Source organism: Podarcis gaigeae, assembly GCF_964106915.1.
Source record: "Podarcis gaigeae genome assembly, chromosome: 13".
NCBI lineage: Eukaryota > Metazoa > Chordata > Lepidosauria > Squamata > Lacertidae > Podarcis > Podarcis gaigeae.
In genome coordinates, this window is record NC_139689.1 from 2,356,743 (window position 1) to 2,376,131 (window position 19,389).

The 19,389-nt window shown below is 50.5% G+C and overlaps 1 protein-coding gene across 4 annotated transcripts in view; it reads left to right on the forward strand.

The window, feature by feature from the left end:
• GIGYF1 (GRB10 interacting GYF protein 1) overlaps nt 1–19,389 on the forward strand; it is a 56,504-nt gene that overhangs the window by 18,512 nt on the left and 18,603 nt on the right. For 3 of the 4 annotated variants that reach the window (XM_083706571.1, XM_083706573.1, XM_083706572.1), the window contains exons 6-20: nt 707–802; nt 3,057–3,168; nt 4,172–4,283; nt 4,379–4,419; nt 5,742–5,936; nt 6,056–6,288; nt 7,778–7,937; nt 8,054–8,248; nt 9,270–9,427; nt 10,808–10,967; nt 13,182–13,348; nt 14,954–15,054; nt 15,280–15,384; nt 17,558–17,658; nt 19,143–19,225. In XM_083706571.1, the coding sequence (XP_083562697.1) occupies nt 707–802; nt 3,057–3,168; nt 4,172–4,283; nt 4,379–4,419; nt 5,742–5,936; nt 6,056–6,288; nt 7,778–7,937; nt 8,054–8,248; nt 9,270–9,427; nt 10,808–10,967; nt 13,182–13,348; nt 14,954–15,054; nt 15,280–15,384; nt 17,558–17,658; nt 19,143–19,225 (2,019 nt within the window). Of the gene's footprint in view, nt 1–706; nt 803–3,056; nt 3,169–4,171; nt 4,284–4,378; nt 4,420–5,708; nt 5,937–6,055; nt 6,289–7,777; nt 7,938–8,053; nt 8,249–9,269; nt 9,428–10,807; nt 10,968–13,181; nt 13,349–14,953; nt 15,055–15,279; nt 15,385–17,557; nt 17,659–19,142; nt 19,226–19,389 lie in introns of all 4 variants that reach the window. The other variant, XM_083706570.1, reaches the window with a different exon arrangement.

Here is a 19,389-nt window from a genome sequence, read left to right on the forward strand (position 1 = left end):
CGTATTTTTCGCTCCATAAGACGCACCAGACCATAAGACGCACCTAGTTTTTAGAGGAGGAGGAAAACAGGAAAAAAAATATTCTGAATCTCAGAAGCCAGATCAGCAAGAGGGATCGCTGTGCAGCGATAGCAGCGATCCCTCTTGCTGTTCTGGCTCCTGGGATAGCTGCGCAGCCTGCATTCGCTCCATAAGATGCACACACATTTTCCCTTACTTTTTAGGAGGGAAAAAGTGAGTTATAGAGCAAAAAATACGGTATTTAAAGCAGCGAAGCAGACAATCCTCGTCTGCTTTGCTGCTTTAAATTTGCTGCTTTAAAGCGAGCCGCCGAGGGGGGAACGGATGGGGGCCATGGCTCCCCTTCCTTCCCTCCTCCTTGGCCCGCTTTAAAGCAGCAAAGCGGACAGGATCCGCTTACACGTCCCTCCTCCGTGCAGCATTCGCTTCATGAGACGCACAGACATTTCCCCTTACTTTGCAGGAGGGAAAAAGTGGAGCGAAAAATACGGTGCCTTCCCTTTTGCTAAGCTGAAAAGGAACAGCAATTGCTGAGGTTCCAGCTTGCTTCTTTTGCCCCCTTCCTGTATCTTCTTTACTTTCCCCACCCGTCTCTGGGGTCGACCCCTGCCAGAGCATTGGGCTGGGTCGGGAAGAATCTGGGTGGGCTCCTGACGGCTTCCTTTCCGCGCTCCTCCCTCCACAGGTCCCGGAGGAGATCCAGGATAAAGAGTTCTCTGCCATTCTCCAGGACGATCCTCTGCAGCCTCTGGCGTTGGTTCCTTTAACAGAAGAGGAGCAGGTAAAAGCGGCAGCGGCGGCTGCATCCTAGCTACAGCGGCTGGGCTGTGCCCTCCACAGTCGGAGGAGCCGTGCTTCTGATTCTCAGTTGCTGGAAACCGCAGGAGGGGAGAGTTTTGCTCCTGCGCTTGGATCCTGGTTCCCCATTGGGGCACCTGGTGGGGCACTGGATGCTAGACCTGATGGTCCCCCTTTGGCCACACCCAGCAGTCGGTCAGTTTTATCGCACATGGCCAAAGGCTGCCGCAACGTACACAGAATCATTCCACAATTCAAAGAAAACATACTGGACTGATACAAAAACCGTAAAACATTTATATTTTCAAGACATTTCCTACTCTAAACAGAGCTATCAAAGTATCTTAATACAGTGGTACCTCAGGTTACATTCGCTTCAGGTTACAGACTCCGCTAACCCAGAAATATTACCTTGGGTTAAGAACTTTACTTCAGGATGAGAACAGAAATCGTGCTCCGGCGGCACGGCGGCAGCAGGAGGCCCCATTAGCTAAAGTGGTGCTTCAGGTTAAGAACAGTTTCAGGTTAAGAACGGACCTCCGGAACGAATTAAGTACTTAACCCGAGGTACCACTGTATACAAATTAAGACATTAAACAATAAAATTTACAAGTTAAAATTATCACATGGCCACTAATATATTAAAAGATAATGTTAATTAATACAGTGTGCAATTATATACGGAGTTTGGTTATAAAGATAGAATATGGCTTGATGTAGATAGGGTCAAATAAATTCATCTCCTTTACAGTTGGTGGCTACCTTGGCTGTATAATTTGCTCTAATTTTCCTAGCGGCAGTTGCAAAGAGTGCTTGCTACAGGCCAGATCACATACTTATCTGTGTCTGCGAGGAGATATAAAATCATGTCAGAGGGGTTCTGGCCAGGGGACCTTGTCATTATAGGTGCTAAAAATCATTCTCTTACTTCATTATATAAGGGGCAGCACAAGATGTAATGCACAAGCTCCTCTACTTCAGGACATCCCCTAATGCAAACGCGTTCGTTTGTTGGCATGTCTCTGTGTCTCCCATCTCTGTAAGCAGAGTTTATTGTATTTAATCGTAACTCTGTAAAAGCTTTCCGAAGTTGTGCAGAAGTCAATTCATTAAAATAAGATGTATGTTCATTGGCCTCTCTTGAGTTTAAAATATAATGGGGCGCATGTAGATGTTAGAATTTCTGCCTGGGTCAGAGGAATGTGCCACAGCGTAGGCACCGGCAGATATTCCTTGGCGACCTCCCCGCTGCTACTCCCGGCAGATAAGCAGGCGAGGTCTCGGCGATTCTTCCCAGATGTGTGAGAGGAACACACCGTTCCTTCTCTCTCCCCTTTGGTGTCCCCCAGGGAGGGGAAAGAAGCAGACAGAAAACTATTTACATCCTTTATTTCTGTCTCTCACATCAGTACAGAGAAACATGTCTGCACTCAACAGCAGTAAGAGTAAACTCCACCCATGTACTTCCAGTACGGGTCATGTGACACACACACTGAGCTAACATCCGGTGCTCAGTACAGAATGGACTGCCCCTTTGTTCCCATGGCAACAGTCACAAACATCCTGTTTGGCTTTCCAGCCACAAGCAGCTGACTTGGCTGCTATAGCTTTTGCTTGCTGCTGCATTGCTGCTTTATGATAACAGTAGATGTGTACATAGAGTTTAGGTCGTGTTTTTTATATATATATATATATTAAGTTTCCATTTACCAAATTAAACATATCAAACCAATTAATCCAAATTATAACAATACACATCATATAACCTAATTATTTCCCAATTGTAAATTTTTGTGGGGAGTACCCATGATTCTTGATTGGCAGGAGTCCAATCCTCGAATATTTCTGCTGCTTTCATATTTACAATGATATTTTCAGTCCCTCTTCTCAGCCCTTGTCGTTACTAATTTTCCTTTTCATTCACCTCTGAGTTAACTCCGCAAGTGGGTTAAAAAAACAGTTATTTATATTGCTGTGTGGATTCTGTATTGCTCTCTCGTGAATCACTCTCATCCAATAGTCCAGGCGTTTCCACTCGAACGGGCGAGTTTAGGTCGTTTTTAGTTGCCACTGTCCTTATGGTTCATTTAAAGATATTTTTTCTGGGAATATAAGGGAAGCAGTCTGTTCTTAAGGTCTTCACGATGGTGGGGCGGGCTTTTGGCAGAGAGTGGATCCAGACGCTGCCTCTTCTCAAATTCTGCTTTCTCTCTTTCCCCCCAAAATACCTGCTTCAGAGGAACTTCTCCATGTCTGTGAACAGTGTTGCGGTGCTAAGGCTGATGGGAAAGGGGGCTGGGGCTGCCCCGGCCGGAGTCTCCCGGGGGAGAGGCAGCACCCGGAGCCGAGGTACGGAGGTATCCTGGGGGCGGGCGGGTTGGCTCCCTTTCCTGAGAGCCAGCGTGCTGTAGTGGTTAAGAGCAGTGGACTCGTGATCTGGTGAACCGGGTTCGCTTCCCAACTCCTCCACCTGCAGCTGCTGGGTGACCTTGAACCAGTCACACTTCTCTGAAGTCTCTCAGCCCCACTCACCTCACAGAGTGTTTGCTGTGGGAGAGGAAGGGAAAGGAGAATGTTAGCCGCTTTGAGACTCCTTCGGGTAGTGATAAAGCGGGATATCAAATCCAAACTCTTCTACTCTTCTTCTTCCTGTCTTGCCACCTTCCCCTGATCTCCTTTGGGGAGGCGGCGAGTGGGTTCCTGTTTCCGACAGCCAGTGCAGTGATTTGAGTGCCGGACTAGGACCTGGGAGAGATCAGGGTTCAAATCTCCCTGATTGGCTATGAAGCTCCCTGGGTGGGTGAGCTTGGAGGCCGGTCAGTGTCTCTCTCAGCCTCACCTACCTTGTTGAGGGAATTAGGGGAGGAGGGGAGAGAACCATCTACACTGCCATTTTTGAGCTCCTTAGAGAGACATTGATTTGATATAGGTTAAGGGACCCATGACCATTAGGTCCAGTCGTGGCCGACTCTGGGGTTGCGGCGCTCATCTCGCTTTACTGGCCGAGGGGGCCGGCGTACAGCTTCTGGGTCATGTGGCCAGCATGACTAAGCTGCTTCCGGCGAACCAGAGCAGTGCACGGAAACGCCGTTCACCTTCCCGCCAGAGCAGTACCTATTTATCTGCTTGCACTTTGACGTGCTTTCGAACCGCTAGGTGGGCAGGAGCAGGGACCGAGCAATGGGAGCTCACCCCATCGCGGGGATTCGAACCGCCAACCTTTTGATCGGCAAGTCCTAGGCTCTGTGGTTTAACCCACAGCGCCACCCACGTCCCAGGATGCGATATGCATGCAGTCAATCAATCGAAGTTATTTTGACACCTTACCTCTCTCCACCCCACAACTAAGCAGGTCGTGGCCGTGGCGAGAGTGGCTTTTACCAAAGAAGCATTGAGGAGGCAGAAGGGGCGTTTGGCCGCGGTGGGGTCCGCGAGATACACCGCAGCCAGAGTTGGGATGACCGGTGAGTAGGGGTCTGGGGGGGAGCTGTGTCTGTGGGTCGCTGTGGGAACCTGCTGCCCTCTTCCCTTGCTCTGACACCCTCTTCTTCTCCTGCAGAGGAGAACGACGGTTTGAGAAGCCCATCCGACGGGAAGGAGGTACAGTGATTTCCCACCTAGATCGTAGGGTGGTCAGCGGGTTGGCAAGATTCATCCTATGTGCAGTTTTCCCCCCGCCAGCTTTCTTCCTACCTTGTGCAGGAAGGGAACAGGTCCTGCTATCCGCCTTTGAAATGAGGAGCCATTGTTAGCCTGCGGGCATTACTGGTAGCAGAGGAGAGCTATGCCCCTCCTGAAGCGGCCTGCTGCTTTTTGTTGCTGGGCGCAGAAGAAGGGGCTTCACTCGCCTGTTCTGGTTCTGGAGTGTGGCGCACTCCGTAGCTCTCTCACCATTCTGCTAGCTCACCTGTACGCAGTTCCTTCTTGCATATGCCTTGCCAGGGAAGCGCTTAATTGCAAGGGTGTGTGTGTGTACGCACTCCATCTTTCCCAGCTACTCTTTTGCACCTGGCCCAGGCCAGTAAGATCCTGGCTTGGGTGGGAGGGCTCAGAGTACCACACTGAACCCTTCACACCTAAAGTCTGGCTTAGAGACCCCTACGCTCGCTCTCAGGGCTCTTTTTAGAGCTTACTGGGGAGTGGGGGAGTCGCCCAGGGGTACCCGCAGGAATACCAGGTCCTCAGAATGCTCAATCTGAGGTTTTTTCGTGGTTCCGCGATGCTCTGGCGGTCACCCCAGTCTTCAAAGCACCGGGGCTCTTTCAGCGGAAAGAGCTCCCGTCCGCCATTGATCAGGCGATCAACCGGAAGTCTGTATGCCATCCCGTTTTGCTTCATGAGCAATGTGTCTCTACTATATAAGCTTGCATATTTTTGACACAAATTAATTCATCAGCCTCAGCTTGATGGGTATTGAAATAATTGGTCATAGAGCCTGTATAATAAAACAAACAAACAAATGGACTTCCGTTACAAACCTTTCAACAGTGGAATGGATGACCTCGGAAAGTTTGTGGTTTCAGAACCACATTGGAAACTAAAACTGGGTGGTCACTTGCCACAGCTTCTGCAGCTGAGATTGCTGCATTGTAGGGGGTTGGACTAGATGACCCTCGGGGTCCCATCTGACTACAATTCTGTGATTCCATGAAAGTCACACACAGAAAGCCATGGAAGCTCCATCAATTTCCCTGCTTAAAAGCTGCCTTCATTTTGGGTGTGGCAGGTCCTATCCCACTGATTGGTGTCCCTGAGGTGGGACGGCCCAACTAGAGTTAGAAGGGACCCCAAGGGCCATCTAGCCCAATCCCCTGCAACGCAGGAAGCTTTTGGCCCAACGTGGGGCTCAAACCCACGACCCACAGATTAAGTGTATTGCACTCTACCAGCTTATCCGCCGCCGTCTCCCTCCTTATTTGAAGCCCGGGCTCCGTTTGAGGAGGTGGTTCCCCCGGGGCGCAAGGAGTTTGCCCGCTCGGACAGCGACAACTGGCGCACCCTCCGAGAGGAGCACGAGGAGGAGGAAGAGAGCAGCAGCGGTGCTGTGGCCGTGGCCAGCTGGCGGCAGAGCGGAGGCCCCCGGCGGGAGAGCGAGCGCTGGCGGTCTGCTAGCCCAGGTGAGAGCCCAGGGCGGAAGCAAGCTTGAGGGAGCAAGGAGGAAGAGGGCGTCCGGCCCCCGCAGAGGCTGCAGGAAGGAGAAATGGGTTTGCCCTCAAACCTCCCTCTTTCCCCACAGACGGAGGAGGCCCTCGGTCCGCGGGCTGGCGGGAGCATGGCGGAGAAGGGCGCCGGCGGAAGTTCGATTTTGACTTCCGGGAGCGGGAGGACGAGCCGCGTAGCGGGCGCCGGCACCGGCACAACAGTGACAGCTTCGAGGACGACAAGGACGGCCTCCCAGAGTGGTGCCTGGAGGACGAGGAAGAGGATTTGGGGACCTTCGACTCCTCCGGGGCCTTCATGTCCCTCAAGGTGTGTAGAAGGTTCCTAGGTTCCAGCAGCGTTTCCCCAGAAATCGCTTCTCTGCTCAGGGTTTCCCCCCGTTTGTCTGTCTCTCTCACCCACACAGATACAGATCTAGGGCTTATCCATTGGGGGTCTGCTCTCATCTAGGGGGAGAGAGGAGAAGATAATGATTGTTATTATTGGCTTATTAATTGCCTTCTATGCCACTGTTTTCCCGCCTGCGGTTGAAGACTTTTATTCCGACAGGCAGATTGTTCCTTACAGAAATGGTTTTTAAATCGTTCTCTTTTTATTATTTGTATTGTAATTGATCTGCTTTTAAAAAATATACTCATACCTTGGGTTAAAGATGCTTCGGGTTAAATCTTTTCAGGTTGTGTCCCGCAGCGACCCGGAAGTACCGGAAAGGGTTTCTTCCGGGTTTCGCTGCTCATGCATGTGCAGACGCTCAAAGTGGCGTCATGCGCAGAGGCAGCGAATTGCGACCCGCAGATGCGGGTTGTGTTCTGCTCCTGTTGCGAACAGGGCTCCGGAACGGATCCCGTTCGCAACCAGAGGTACCCCTGTATTGTTTTAACTCTTGCTAAGTTATTTTTTAATTAATATATTAATGTGCTCTTTAGCTTTTTGTATTTTTTAAAATTTGTGTAAGTTGTCTTGAGGCCTAGACTGGGGAAAAGGCAGTAGCAGGATGATGATAATGATAATTAATAATAATAATAATAAAATTTACTCCTTGGGGTGAGAGGAGGTCATATAGCCCCTGCCAAGTATCTCTCTCTCTCTCCCTCTCCCTCTCCTTGGAGGTTTGGTTGTTCCTTCCCTGGCGGCCTGGTTCTTGTTCCTTCCCTTCCCATTGGCCATCCTTCCTTTCCCAACTGGATCCCTTCCTGCTGAATAAGGACTGTGTATGGTGATGAGGGGTATCCCCGACCGCCCCCCCCCCCACATGATTATTCTGTTAGGATATAGTTTCATTCCATTTTTGGAACAGGCATGTGGAGTTGTTGCATGTTACATGTCTGTTTACTTCCAGCACAGTCTGCTGGGAACTTCCGTCGTATATAGCTTTTGCCTGTGTTTTTTGCTTGGACACGAAGGGAAGCAGACATGTTTTCCTTTGCTCTAATGCCGAATAAACGCTTGTAAATATGCCTTACATATGCCTCTGTCCACCACTTCCGTTGTGAGGAGTTATTCACTCTGCTGATTAGAGCGTGCTCAAGTTTCTGAAGCTACGAGTTGCTGATTGATTCTGTTCCAAGGGAGTCCGGAGTTTGCCTGGATGCCGTCCGGTGGCTGGAGGCAGCTGGGAGCCTGCGAATTGCCCCCGCCTCCCAGGATGCATCCCAACAACAGGGTTATGGGTCCAAATCCATGGCTCTTACACGAGAGTAAGGCTGCTGATGGCTGCTGCGAGACCTGGCAGAGACAGAGGTATATGAAGCAAGACTTCTCAAAGCTGACAACGGCCTCTTCTCTTCTCCTTCTGCAGAAGAGCCCCAAAGAGCCGATCCTTGAGGAGCAGGAGTTAAGCTTCCAGCCCCTGCAAGAAGAGGAAGAGGAGGAGGAGCTGCCGGAGGCCAAGGACGGCGACAGGAGAGAGGGCGGGGAGGTCCCTGCCAGCCCCACGGCCAAGGAGGGGCCGGAGAGAGGTAAGAGGCTGGAGGAGGTGGAGCTGCTCCTTGGACAGAGGGCAGGAAGGCTGTAGGCTTGAGCCCCATACCCCCCCAAATAACCTTCTGCACCCCTTCCCCTCCTTTTCTCATAGAACGGAAGGAGCCCCGGCAAGTGCCGGAGGAGAAACTGCCTGCTCCTCCCGGTGCCCCGTGGCGGACGGGCCCCTCTTTCCCCACTGCTACTGCCCCCGTGGGTGAATGCGAGAGTGTCATGCCGGGGGTCTCATCGAAGGTGGAGGTCTCGGGGCTGGCGCCTGGTGGCAACAAGGAGAAAGAAGCTCTCGATGGTATGTGGATGAGGGAGGGAGGGAGAGGCCTGCGATTCTCCCCTTCTCCTCCTACTGCAGGAGTTGGCAAGCCTTACCAGGCCTGAGCCGGATCACACCTGTGGAGATTCTCTGTGGGCCAGACTGGCGCAGCGCAATGCCAGAAATTGCATCTGTGCATGTCCATGGCGCCGGAAATCACTTCTGCGAATGCCCAGATGCCGGAAATCGCATCTGCGCATGCCCAGATGCCGGAAATAGCATCTGTGCATGTCTGTGGCACTGGAAATCGCTTCTGCGCGTGCCCAGATGCCGGAAATAGCATCTGCGCATGTCCGTGGTGCCGGAAATCACTTCTGCCCGTGCCCAGATGCCGGAAATAGCATCTGCGCATGTCTGTGGGGCTGGAAATTGCTTCTGTGCATGCCCAGATGCCGGAAATAGCACCTGCGCATGTCCATGGCAACGGAAATCGCTTCTGTGCATGCCCAGATGCCGGAAATAGCATCTGCGCATGTCCATGGCACTGGAAATCGCTTCTGCGCGTGCCCAGATGCCGGAAATTGCATCTACGCATGTCTGTGGCGCTGGAAATCGCTTCTGCGCATGCCCAGATGCCGGAAATGGAGAGACCCTGCGCTGTGCCAGTTTAGCACACCACATAGGGACCCACCAAGTGGGTGGCTCGGTCCGGGGGTGGCTCATGGGCTGGTTAAAACAGCCTCTGTTGGCCGCTTCTGGCCCACGGACCTTAGGTTGCCGACCCCTGTCCTAGCGCTTCTAGGGCGTCACAACAGGCAGCCGCTTGACCGCCTGCTGCAGATTGGTGGAGAAGGCAGGCAGCGACACCGTTAAATCACGAGGAAACCTGGCAGCTAAGGAAAGGGTTGGCAGGGGCAGAAATGGGCCGGGCTGGCATTGTAACCCACAAGGGAGCCACCTCTTCTGCCCCTGTTGCCTTGTTTGGGGCTGCTCTCAGAGACGGGGTCGTTCTGTGTGAGGGGATGAACCCTCCTCCTTCCCTCCCCTCTCCCACCTCCAGGGGATCCGTGCCTCCTCAGCCACCCGGCTCAGCTCACCCCGGCTGCTGTGGCTGCCCTTCCCACGCCGGCGTCCTCGTCCGCAACTGCTGCTGCTGCTACTACTGAATTCACAGTTGGGGACAACGAGGATGAGGACGGGATGAACCACCTGCAGCAGGTGAGCGGGGGTCGCAGGGCCAAGGGAATCTGTGTTAGGGAATTGCTCTGTTACTTTTATTGTTAGCCACTCTGAGCCCAGCTTCAGCTGGGGAGGGCGGGATATTAATCACCTTCATCATCATCATCAGAGCTCTGCATGGGATCGCTTCTGGACTCTGGCTTGTGTGGGTTGGCTGGCTGGTTGCAGCAAACATGTTTTCGTGGCCGGCTCCCATGGACGCTTGCTTTGCTAGCGACTTGCCAGTGCGGAAGCTCTGAATCTTCTAGCTGAGATGGGGGCTGCCTGACCCCCCCGATTTACTAGGTCAAGATTCCAGCTTTTGGGCTTTGGTTTGATTCATAACAGACTTTTAGGAGACATCTGAAGGCAGCCCTGTTTAGGGAAGCTTTTAATGTTTGACGGACTATTGTATTTTATGATTTTTTGGAAGCCGCCCAGAATGGCTGGGGAAAACCCAGCCAGATAGGCGGGGAATTAACAACAACAACAACAACAACAACAACAACAACAATTTAACACTTTTAGCTGCCCCCTATCTCAACCAAGACAGGGACGCAGGTGGCGCTGTGGGTTAAAGCCTCAGCGCCTAGGACTTGCCGATCGAAAGGTTGGCGGTTCGAATCCCTGCGGCGGGGTGCGCTCCCGTCGTTCGGTCCCAGCGCCTGCCAACCTAGCAGTTCGAAAGCACCCCCGGGTGCAAGTAGATAAATAGGGACCGCTTACCAGCAGGAAGGTAAACGGCGTTTCCGTGTTCGGCTCTGGCTCTCCAGAGCAGCGATGTCACGCTGGCCACGTGACCCGGAAGTGTCTTCGGACAGCGCTGGCCCCTGGCCTCTTAAGTGAGATGGGCGCACAACCCCAGAGTCTGTCAAGACTGGCCCGTACGGGCAGGGGTACCTTTACCTTTATCTTTTATCTCAACCAAGTAAGTGGCTTATAGCAATGACCATGGAAAAGCAGTCGGATTAACACAGGTTTCCTCAACCTTGTCCATCCAGATGTTTTTTGGCCTACAACTCCCACGATCCCTAGCTAGCAGGACCAGTGGTCAGGGATGATGGGAGTTGCAGTCTCAAAACATCTGGAGGGCCAAGTTTGAGGAAGCCTGGATTAGCGCATACCAGGTCTGTAAAGAAAACGTTTCTGGATACTGAAGCGAAAATATTTCAGTGACGGTGGGATAGCTAGGAGCCGGTGTCCGACTCTTAAGGCTCATCCAGCCCAACCCGCCGCAGTGCAAAATATTTGGAAGTAGCGGGGTGGGGGTCGTGTGCATTTCTCGGTGTGCATTTCTGCACGCTCGCGGCAGACGCGCACCATCTCCCGGTGCATTTCTCCCCTGACCCTCCCTGACCCCTTTTCCCTCCACTCCCCCAGGAAGCGGAAAAGATGGTGGCTTCCTTGCAGGACAGCTCTCTGGAGGAGGAGCACTTCACCCAGACCATCGTGGACCATCGCAACACAGCCGCCGCCTTGCCGCTCTCCCACGAGGCAGCCATGAAATGGTTCTACAAGGATCCCCAGGGGGAGATTCAAGGTGAGCTTTGCAGTAGGATTGGAATTGCCAAGAAAAGATGTTCGATTGTTTTTGTATGCCGCTACAGCGGCAAGGCGTGGGACGCGGGTGGCGCTGTGGGTTAAACCGCAGAGCCTAGTGCTTGGCGGTCAGAAGGTCGGCGGTTCGAATCCCCGCCACGTGGTGAGCTCCCGTTGCTCGGTCCCTGCTCCTGCCAACCTAGCAGTTTGAAAGCACGTCAAAGTGCAAGTAGATAAATAGGCACCACTCCGGCGGGAAGGTAAACGGCGTTTCCATGCGCTGCTCTGGTTCGCCAGAAGCGGCCTAGTCATGCTAGCCACGTGACCCGGAAGCTGGACGCCAGCTCCCTCGGCCAATAAAGCAAGATGAGCACCGCAACCCCAGAGTCGGCCACGACTGGACCTAATGGAGAGGGGTCCCTTTACCTTTTTACAGCAGCAAGGTAGGGATGTAGTGATGTATGGAAGTGAGAGCTGGACCATCAAGAAGGCTGATCGCCAAAGAATGGATGCTTTTGAATTGTGGTGCTGGAGGAGACTCTGGAGAGTCCCATGGACTGCAAGAAGATCCAACCTCTCTATTCTGAAGGAAATCAGCCCTTAGTGCTCACTGGAAGGACAGATCCTAAAGCTGAGGCTCCAAGACTTTGGCCTCCTCATGAGAAGAGAAGACGCCCTGGAAAAGACCCTGATGTTGGGAAAGATGGAGGGCGCAAGGAGAAGGGGACAACGGAGGATGAGATGGTGGGGCAGTGTTCTCGAAGCTACCAACATGAGTCTGACCAACCTGCGGGAGGCAGTGGAAGACAGGAGTGCCTGGCGTGCTCTGGTCCAGGGGGTCACGAAGAGGCGGACACGACTAAACAACTAAACAACAGCAGCAGCAAGACTGCTATTAGCTAAAAATTGGAAATCTCAAGAAATACCAATAATAGAGGAATGGCAGATGAAGATGTTGGACTTTTTGGAGCTGGCCGACCTGACTGGAAGAATCCGTGACCAGAAAGAAGAGGAGTATCAAGAAGATTGGGAGAACCTCAAAGAATACTTAGCCAAATATTGTAACATAAGATAATTAGGAGATACTTGGAAGTATCAAACAGATTTAGGATTAGAACAAGAATTAATTGTAAAGCATTAAGGATTAGAATACCAATCAAACAGAAGAGGATAGTAAATTGAAGGAGATAATTTTTATTAGAAATATGATTTTGGAGAACTGTTACAAGGTGATACAATGAAATTCCATTAGGGGGGATTTGAGGAAGTCATTTAACAATGAAAGTTAAATTAGGTCTTGGGAAGTGTTCCCCCCCCCCGCCTTTTCTTTAGAATTGTAATGTGTTTTCGTTTGTGTGTTTTGTATGTTATTTCTGTTATAAATGTGGAAATTGATAAAAAAAAATGGGGGGGGGGGGAAGGTGAGCTTTGTTTTTTTTTAAAAAAATGATATTTATTCAGAATTTCAAAAGTACAAGAAAAAGGACAAAAAAAGAACAAATACATCACAACAAGAAAAAGAAAAAGAAAAAAAGACAAATCCCATATTACATCTTTTCATTTGCTTATTTCTTTGACCTCCTCACACCTCCCTTTTTGTATTCTAACTTAATTTGTTGTTTCAGCAAATTCTTTCCATCTTTCTCAATTCTTATTTAGATAGTTTATCTTGATAGTCTAACCTATTAGTTAACTCAACAAATCCTTTCCATCTTTGGCCATATTCTGTTATTCAGTTTACCTTGATTTATTTAACCTTGTCTTACCATAAAAAGAAAATCTTAAAGTTCAAAATTTAAAACATATTCATACATAACTCCTTGTATCCTTTCTACTAAAGCCAGATAATTCCATTCCAACATTTCCCCTAATATTTCATTAGTTTTACACTAATTCCAAAAAGAAAAAGAAAATTTTCCTTTTATAGGCTTTTTTCCCTAATTTTTATCCAACGTCCCTTCTTCCTGGTCTCGGGTTATGTCAGTCCTTACTGTCCATTCCATCCAGTCCATCAACCTGGTGATCTTATGTCCGAGACCCTTAAGTCTCTTCTATGCCCCTTCTGCAGATTTTCTTCTTGTTGTTTATGCTTTCCTTGGGAAAGGTGAGCTTTGCAGCCAGGAAGGGTGTGTGTGTGTGTGTGTGTGTGTGTGTGTGTGTGGAGCCCCAATTCTCCCCCCTCGGATCACCGACCTGCTCCTTCCTGTCTCTCCAGGACCCTTCACGACTCAAGAGATGGCTGAGTGGTTCCAGGCCGGCTACTTCACCATGTCCCTGCTGGTGAAGAGAGGCTGCGACGAGGGGTTCCAGCCGCTGGGCGAAGTCATTAAGATGTGGGGAAGAGTGCCTTTCGCTCCGGGTCCATCGCCACCCCCATTGCTGGTGAGAGTACCAGGGAGGGGATGGTGGGGGGCGGGGAGAGGCGAGGTTTTTGTGTTTTTAACCGAGATCGACGGATGGAGGGCAGTACAGCGGTACCTTGGTTCTCAAACTTACTCCTTTCCGGAAGTCCGTTCCAAAACCAAAGCGTTCCAAAACCAAGGCGCGCTTTCCCATAGAAAGTAATGCAAAATGGACTACAGTGGTACATCTGGTTACGTACTTAATTCATTCCGGAGGTCCGTTCTTAACCTGAAACTGTTCTTAACCTGAGGTACCACTTTAGCTCATGGGGCCTCCCGCTGCCACTGTGCGATTTCTGTTCTCATCCTGAAGCAAAGTTCTTAACCCGAGGTACTATTTCTGGGTTAGTGGAGTCTGTAACCTGAAGCGTATGTAACCTGAAGCATATGCAACCCGAGGTACCACTGTAATCAATTTCAGACTTTTAAAAACAATCCTATGACAGCTGTTTAACATGAATTTTGCAATCTCACGAGACCATTGATCCGTAAAATGAAAGCAACCAACAATGTACTGCAGTCACACAATCAGTAGCTGAACTGGGTTCCACACAGTCACAAAAACAAAACAAAAGAGCCACAAAAACACAAAATAAATAGCACAAACAGACAGACCTCAGCATAACACTCAAATCGGAAGCGTGACACTCAAAAGGAGCACGTTCGGCTTCCGGGGAAAGTTCGCAAACCGGAACACTTCCGGGTTTGCAGTGTTTGGGTTCCAAGTTGTTTGAGTACCAAGGCGTCTGAGAACCAAGGCACCACTGTATACACATTTAAACGGTGGCGGTGACGGATTGAGACGCTATACCAAGCCATCGCCTGTTGAGCCGCTCTCCCTTCCTCAACTCCATAGAATCCTAGAGTTGGAAGAGACCCCAAGGGCCATCGAGTCCAACCCCCTGCCAAGCAGGAAACACCATCAGAGCACTCCTGACATATGCTTGTCAAGCCTCTGCTTCAAGACCTCCAGAGAAGGAGACTCCACCACACTCCTGGGCAGCAAATTCCACTGTCAAACAGCTCTTACTGTCAGGAAGTTCTTCCTAATGTTTAGGTGGAATCTTCTTTCTTGTAGTTTGGATCCATTGCTCCGTGTCCGCTTCTCTGGAGCAGCAGAAAACAACTTTTCTCCCTCCTCTATGTGACATCCTTTTATATATTTGAACATGGCTATCATATCACCCCTTAACCTCCTCTTCTCCAGGCTAAACATGCCCAGCTCCCTTAGCCGTTCCTCATAAGGCATCGTTTCCAGGCCTTTGACCATTTGGGTTGCCCTCCTCTATGTTCCAGTTTGTCAGTGTCCTTCTTGAACTGTGGTGCCCAGAACTGGACACAGTACTCCAGGTGAGGTCTGACCAGAGCAGAATACAGTGGCACTATTACTTCCCTTGATCTAGATGCTATACTCCTATTGATGCAGCCCAGAATTGCATTGGCTTTTTTAGCTGCCGCGTCACACTGTTGGCTCATGTCAAGTTTGTGGTCAACCAAGACTCCTAGATCCTTTTCACATGTACTGCTCATGTACTCCCTCGGCTTGTGACCTGGGCTGGTTTTGTGTCTTCTCCTGTCTGCCCAGGGAAACATGGACCAGGAGCGCCTAAAGAAGCAGCAGGAGCTGGCCACCGCTGCCCTCTACCAGCAGCTCCAGCACCAACAGCTGCTTCAGCTCGTCAACAGGTAGCCTACCTCGCAGGGCGGTCGCCGTGGTTCCCTTGAAGGTTGATTCCCTTGCAAAAGAGAGGGAGGGAGGAAGGCCTAGGTGCATCCTTGCCTCCGCCTGATGGGCTGTTCCATGGGAGGTGATGGGGCGTGCACGCTGATCTCAGGAGGTCAGAGCTGCTACTTCGCAAGCAGCAGGTGGCTTCCTGACACCCCTTCTCCCCCTTTCCTTCCCCCCCGCAGCAGGCAGTATGCCCAGTGCTCCCTCCAGCAGAAGGTGGCGGCAGGGGACCTGACGCAGCAACAGCTCACCGCCTTCCTGCAGCAGCTGCAAGCTCTCAAGCCAAGGTGAGGCCCCGGAGTCCCAGGAAAGGAGCCTTCCCAGCAGCCCTTCTCCCAAGCTCCTCACTCTCAGCCCAGTAATAATAATAATAAGGTAAAGGGACCCCTGACCTTTAGGTCCAGTCTTTGCCGACTCTGGAGTTGCGGCGCTCGCTTTACTGGCCGAGGGAGCCGGCGTACAGCTTCCGGGTCATGTGGCCAGCATGACTAAGCCGCTTCTGGCGAACCAGAGCAGCACACGGAAACACCGTTTACCTTCCTGCTGGAGTGGTACCTATTTATCTACTTGCACTGGTGTGCTTTCAAACTGCTAGGTTGGCAGGAGCAGGGACCAAGCAACGGGAGCTCACCCCGTCACGGGGATTCGAACCGCCGACCTTCTGATCGGCAAGCCCTAGGCTCTGTGGTTTAACCCACAGCGCCACCCACGTCCCAATAATAATAATAATAATAATAATTTATTATTTATACCCCGCCCCTCTGGCTGGGTTTCCCCAGCCACTCTGGGCGGCCTCCAACAGAGCACTAAAATACAATAACCTATTAAACATTAAACGCTTCCCTAAACAGGGCTGCCTTCAGATGTCTTCTAAAGGTTTGGTAGTTGTTTATCTCTTTGACATCTGGTGGGAGCGTGCCGTAGTCGAAACAAAATAAAATAAATAAAATAGAATAAAAATATTCCTTCCAGTAGCACCTTAGAGACCAACTAGGTTAGTCATTAGTATGAACTTCTCTAGCCTCCGTGGGGCAGCGGCTTGCCCCGCTGTCCCCCGAGTTTGTGGGGACAGCGGGGCAAGCCGCTTCTCCCCCCCCCCCTGCCAGCCTCCAGATCGGGTCAGGGGGTGGCGGGGCTCCGCCTCCCCGCTATCCCCCGAGCTTGTCCGCCTCCCTGCTATCCCCCGCCAGCCTCCAGATCGGGTTGGGGAATAGCGGGGTGGCGGCGGCTCCCCGCTATCCCGCGAGCTTGTGGGGCTGGTCGGGGGGAGAAGCAAGCTTGCTTCTCCCCCCCCCCCCCGTCAGCCTCCAGATCAGGTCGGGGAATAGCGGGGTGGCGGCGCTGCACCTCCCCGCTGTCCCCCAAGCTTTTGGGCTGCAGGTTGCTGCCCGCAAGCCTTGCGAGCCCGTGGGACCTCCCGCCAGGCTTGCAAGACTTGCGGATGGCTTCCTGAAGCCTGGAGAGCGAGAGGTGTCAGTGCGCACCGACCCCTCTCGCTCTCCAGGCTTCAGCGAAAGCCTGCATTCGCCCCATAGGATGCACACATATTTCCCCTTCATTTTTGGAGGGGAAAAAGTGCGTCCTATAGGGCGAAAAATACGGTAAGTACTTGTAACCTGAAGCACCTGTAACCTAAAAAGTAACCTGTAACCTAAAAGTAACCTGAAGCACCGCTTTAGCTAATGGGGCCTCCTGCTGCCGCCGGGCCGCCAGAGCACAATTTCTGTTCTCATCCTGAAGCAAAGTTCTTAACCTGAAGCACTATTTCTGGGTTAGCGGAATCTGTAACCTGAAGCGTATATAACCCGAGGTACCACTGTATTAGTTTCACCTTTTAAGTTGAATTACTGAAATAAATGAACTTCAAAACATAATATATAATATCAACTTCTAAGATATGGATTTGTTTGTTTGTTTTTGTTTTGTTTTTGTTGTCTTTTTTAGTTTTCGAATGTTGATTTTTGTGTGTCGTGTATTGTTATCTTTTGATACCTTTCGTGTTGTTGTTGTTGTGTGGAAAATACTAATAAAATTCTTTTTAAAAAAAGAAAAGAAAGAAATGAACTTTCCCACAAGATTCTAATTTTTCGAGTTTCACCTGTATGCTTTTTAGCTGTTATTGTTTTTATCTGTTAGCTGCCTTGGGTCCCTGTTAGGGAAGAAGGTGTTGTATGAGAAAATCTATGTGATGATGATGATGATGATGATGATAATAACCAGATACTTCCGTTGAAACACACAAGCGGCACCAGAACATTCTCTCCTGTGGTTTCCACCATCTGGGATTTGTTCAAAAGCATTGCTGTCTCCCAGCCGCGGAGGCGCAGCATAGCCAACCATGGTTTAGCAGCCATGGCTTATCTTCCCAGCCTCCACAAATTTGTCTGATTCTCTTTTGAAGCCATGAGATGGTTGAGTTTCTCCCCTGCCCCCTAACCTTGCCACTTTGCTTCTTTCCAGAGCCGGGGAGCAGGGAATGATCCCTTCTATGAACCGATCAATATCTGTGCCAGATACCGGGTCCCTGTGGGACGCACATACCTCAGCCTCACCGCAAGCAGGTGACAACTCGGGCCTCTGGGCATAATAAGAGTGGAAAGGAGGGAGGAGGAGGGGGTTTTGCGCAGTTCCAAGAGCAGGGCCTTGGCGTTAGGCCAGTCACAGTTCTTGGAACGCAGTGTAGTACTTGTGGGCTGGGTTCAAATCCTTACACACCCCTAACCCCCCCCCCAAATGGGATTGTTCCTCAGCTGGCTTGCAAGGTGATTGTACGACCTAAGAATGGCCTGATCCTGCAAATACCCGCTCAGCCACTTGGGTCACTGGAATTGGCACTGCTGGAGATATTTAGAAAATGGAAGAAAGTTTTAATCTGTTGTTGCTTTAAATTTTTATTTTGTTAGAACGTTTATTAATTTTCCAATAAAAACATCCGGTTAACATATCAAACCATAATCCAATTAAAAAAAAATCCAGTTGTCTTCGGAATTTAATTCTAATTTTACGACTTCCCACGATCTGAACGTCAAAGCAACTCCGAATCTCCATCCCGCCTCTCACAATAGTTCCATATTTCCATATTTCCGATTTTATCTCTTCAAGCTTCTTGTTGCTTTAAATTTTTAAAAGTCCCAGCTTGCTATTATTATTTTTCTTACCCGTTGTTTTATTGTAAACCTCTCCGGAGTTTTCCCCCCCTCCTTAAAAAAGAAAGGGAGCGGTGTATAGATTTTGTGAAAGTAAAAAAAGAGAATAAAACAGGATAACTTCCTTATCTTCCAAGCCGGCTCACCGCTAGCATTCAAAAATCGAGGCTCAGGCTTCTGGATCTCACAGGGCTCATCCTTGAGAATTAGGGTTGGGGAGTTTTAATGTTCGTCTCTCGCACACGAGCAAAACAGCAGCTACACATGCCTCGGTCAAGGGCGTGTGTGTGTGTGTGGTTTTGAGCAACATTCGTTCAATCATCACCTTTCTTTTCCCGTTCGTAGAACCAGAATCACCCTTGGCGTGGGTGGGTCTTCCATTTCCCCGTAGCTCACAGATTAAAGTTCAGCAGTTGCGAAACGTTTATCAAAATGCATTCAAAGTCCACTGGGAGAAAAATGCGAGTGCTGGTAGAAGTGTAAGCAGAGCGGCAGGCCTAAACTTGACTTTACACCCTTGGCTCCCATAGTTGACAGTGGGGTAACCTAGGATTGGAGTGTGTGTGCTAAGAGCCAGGTTGGGGGGGGGGGTGCCTGGAGGTTTAAATGACCACCAGACACCAAAAAAACTGGTATCAGTGGATCAGGCTCGTCAAATAACAGACCAGTTGCATTCATTAAACGAAGCGGCTTCAATTGGATTTGAGTAAAGGTGCAATTAATCGCCACTGTTTTGAATTTTACCTTCCGGGGTCGGGCAAACCACTATTCTGAAGAATGCTTTTTATAGGGTTGGGGGGCACTGGACATGAGGGGATCAAACTCGTGATTTTCATATGGCTAATGCCTCTTCTCTTCTCCCTACCCACGGCCTCAAATCCCCTCTTTTCTCTTTCCAGGCGGTGAGGCCAGCTTATGGGATATTCCAATTAATTCTTCAACTCAGGGTCCAATCTTAGAACAACTTCAACTGCAACATAAAGTGAGTTGCGCGTGGCGGGGGTGTGCGTGTGGTTGAATTGGGGGCTTCCTGCAACTTAGGCTCTGTGGCGGGGAATCTGCCTTGCACGCGGAAAGTGCCCCGGACAGGATCCCCAACAGCACCTTAATACAGTGGTACCTCGCAAGACGAAATTAATTCGTTCC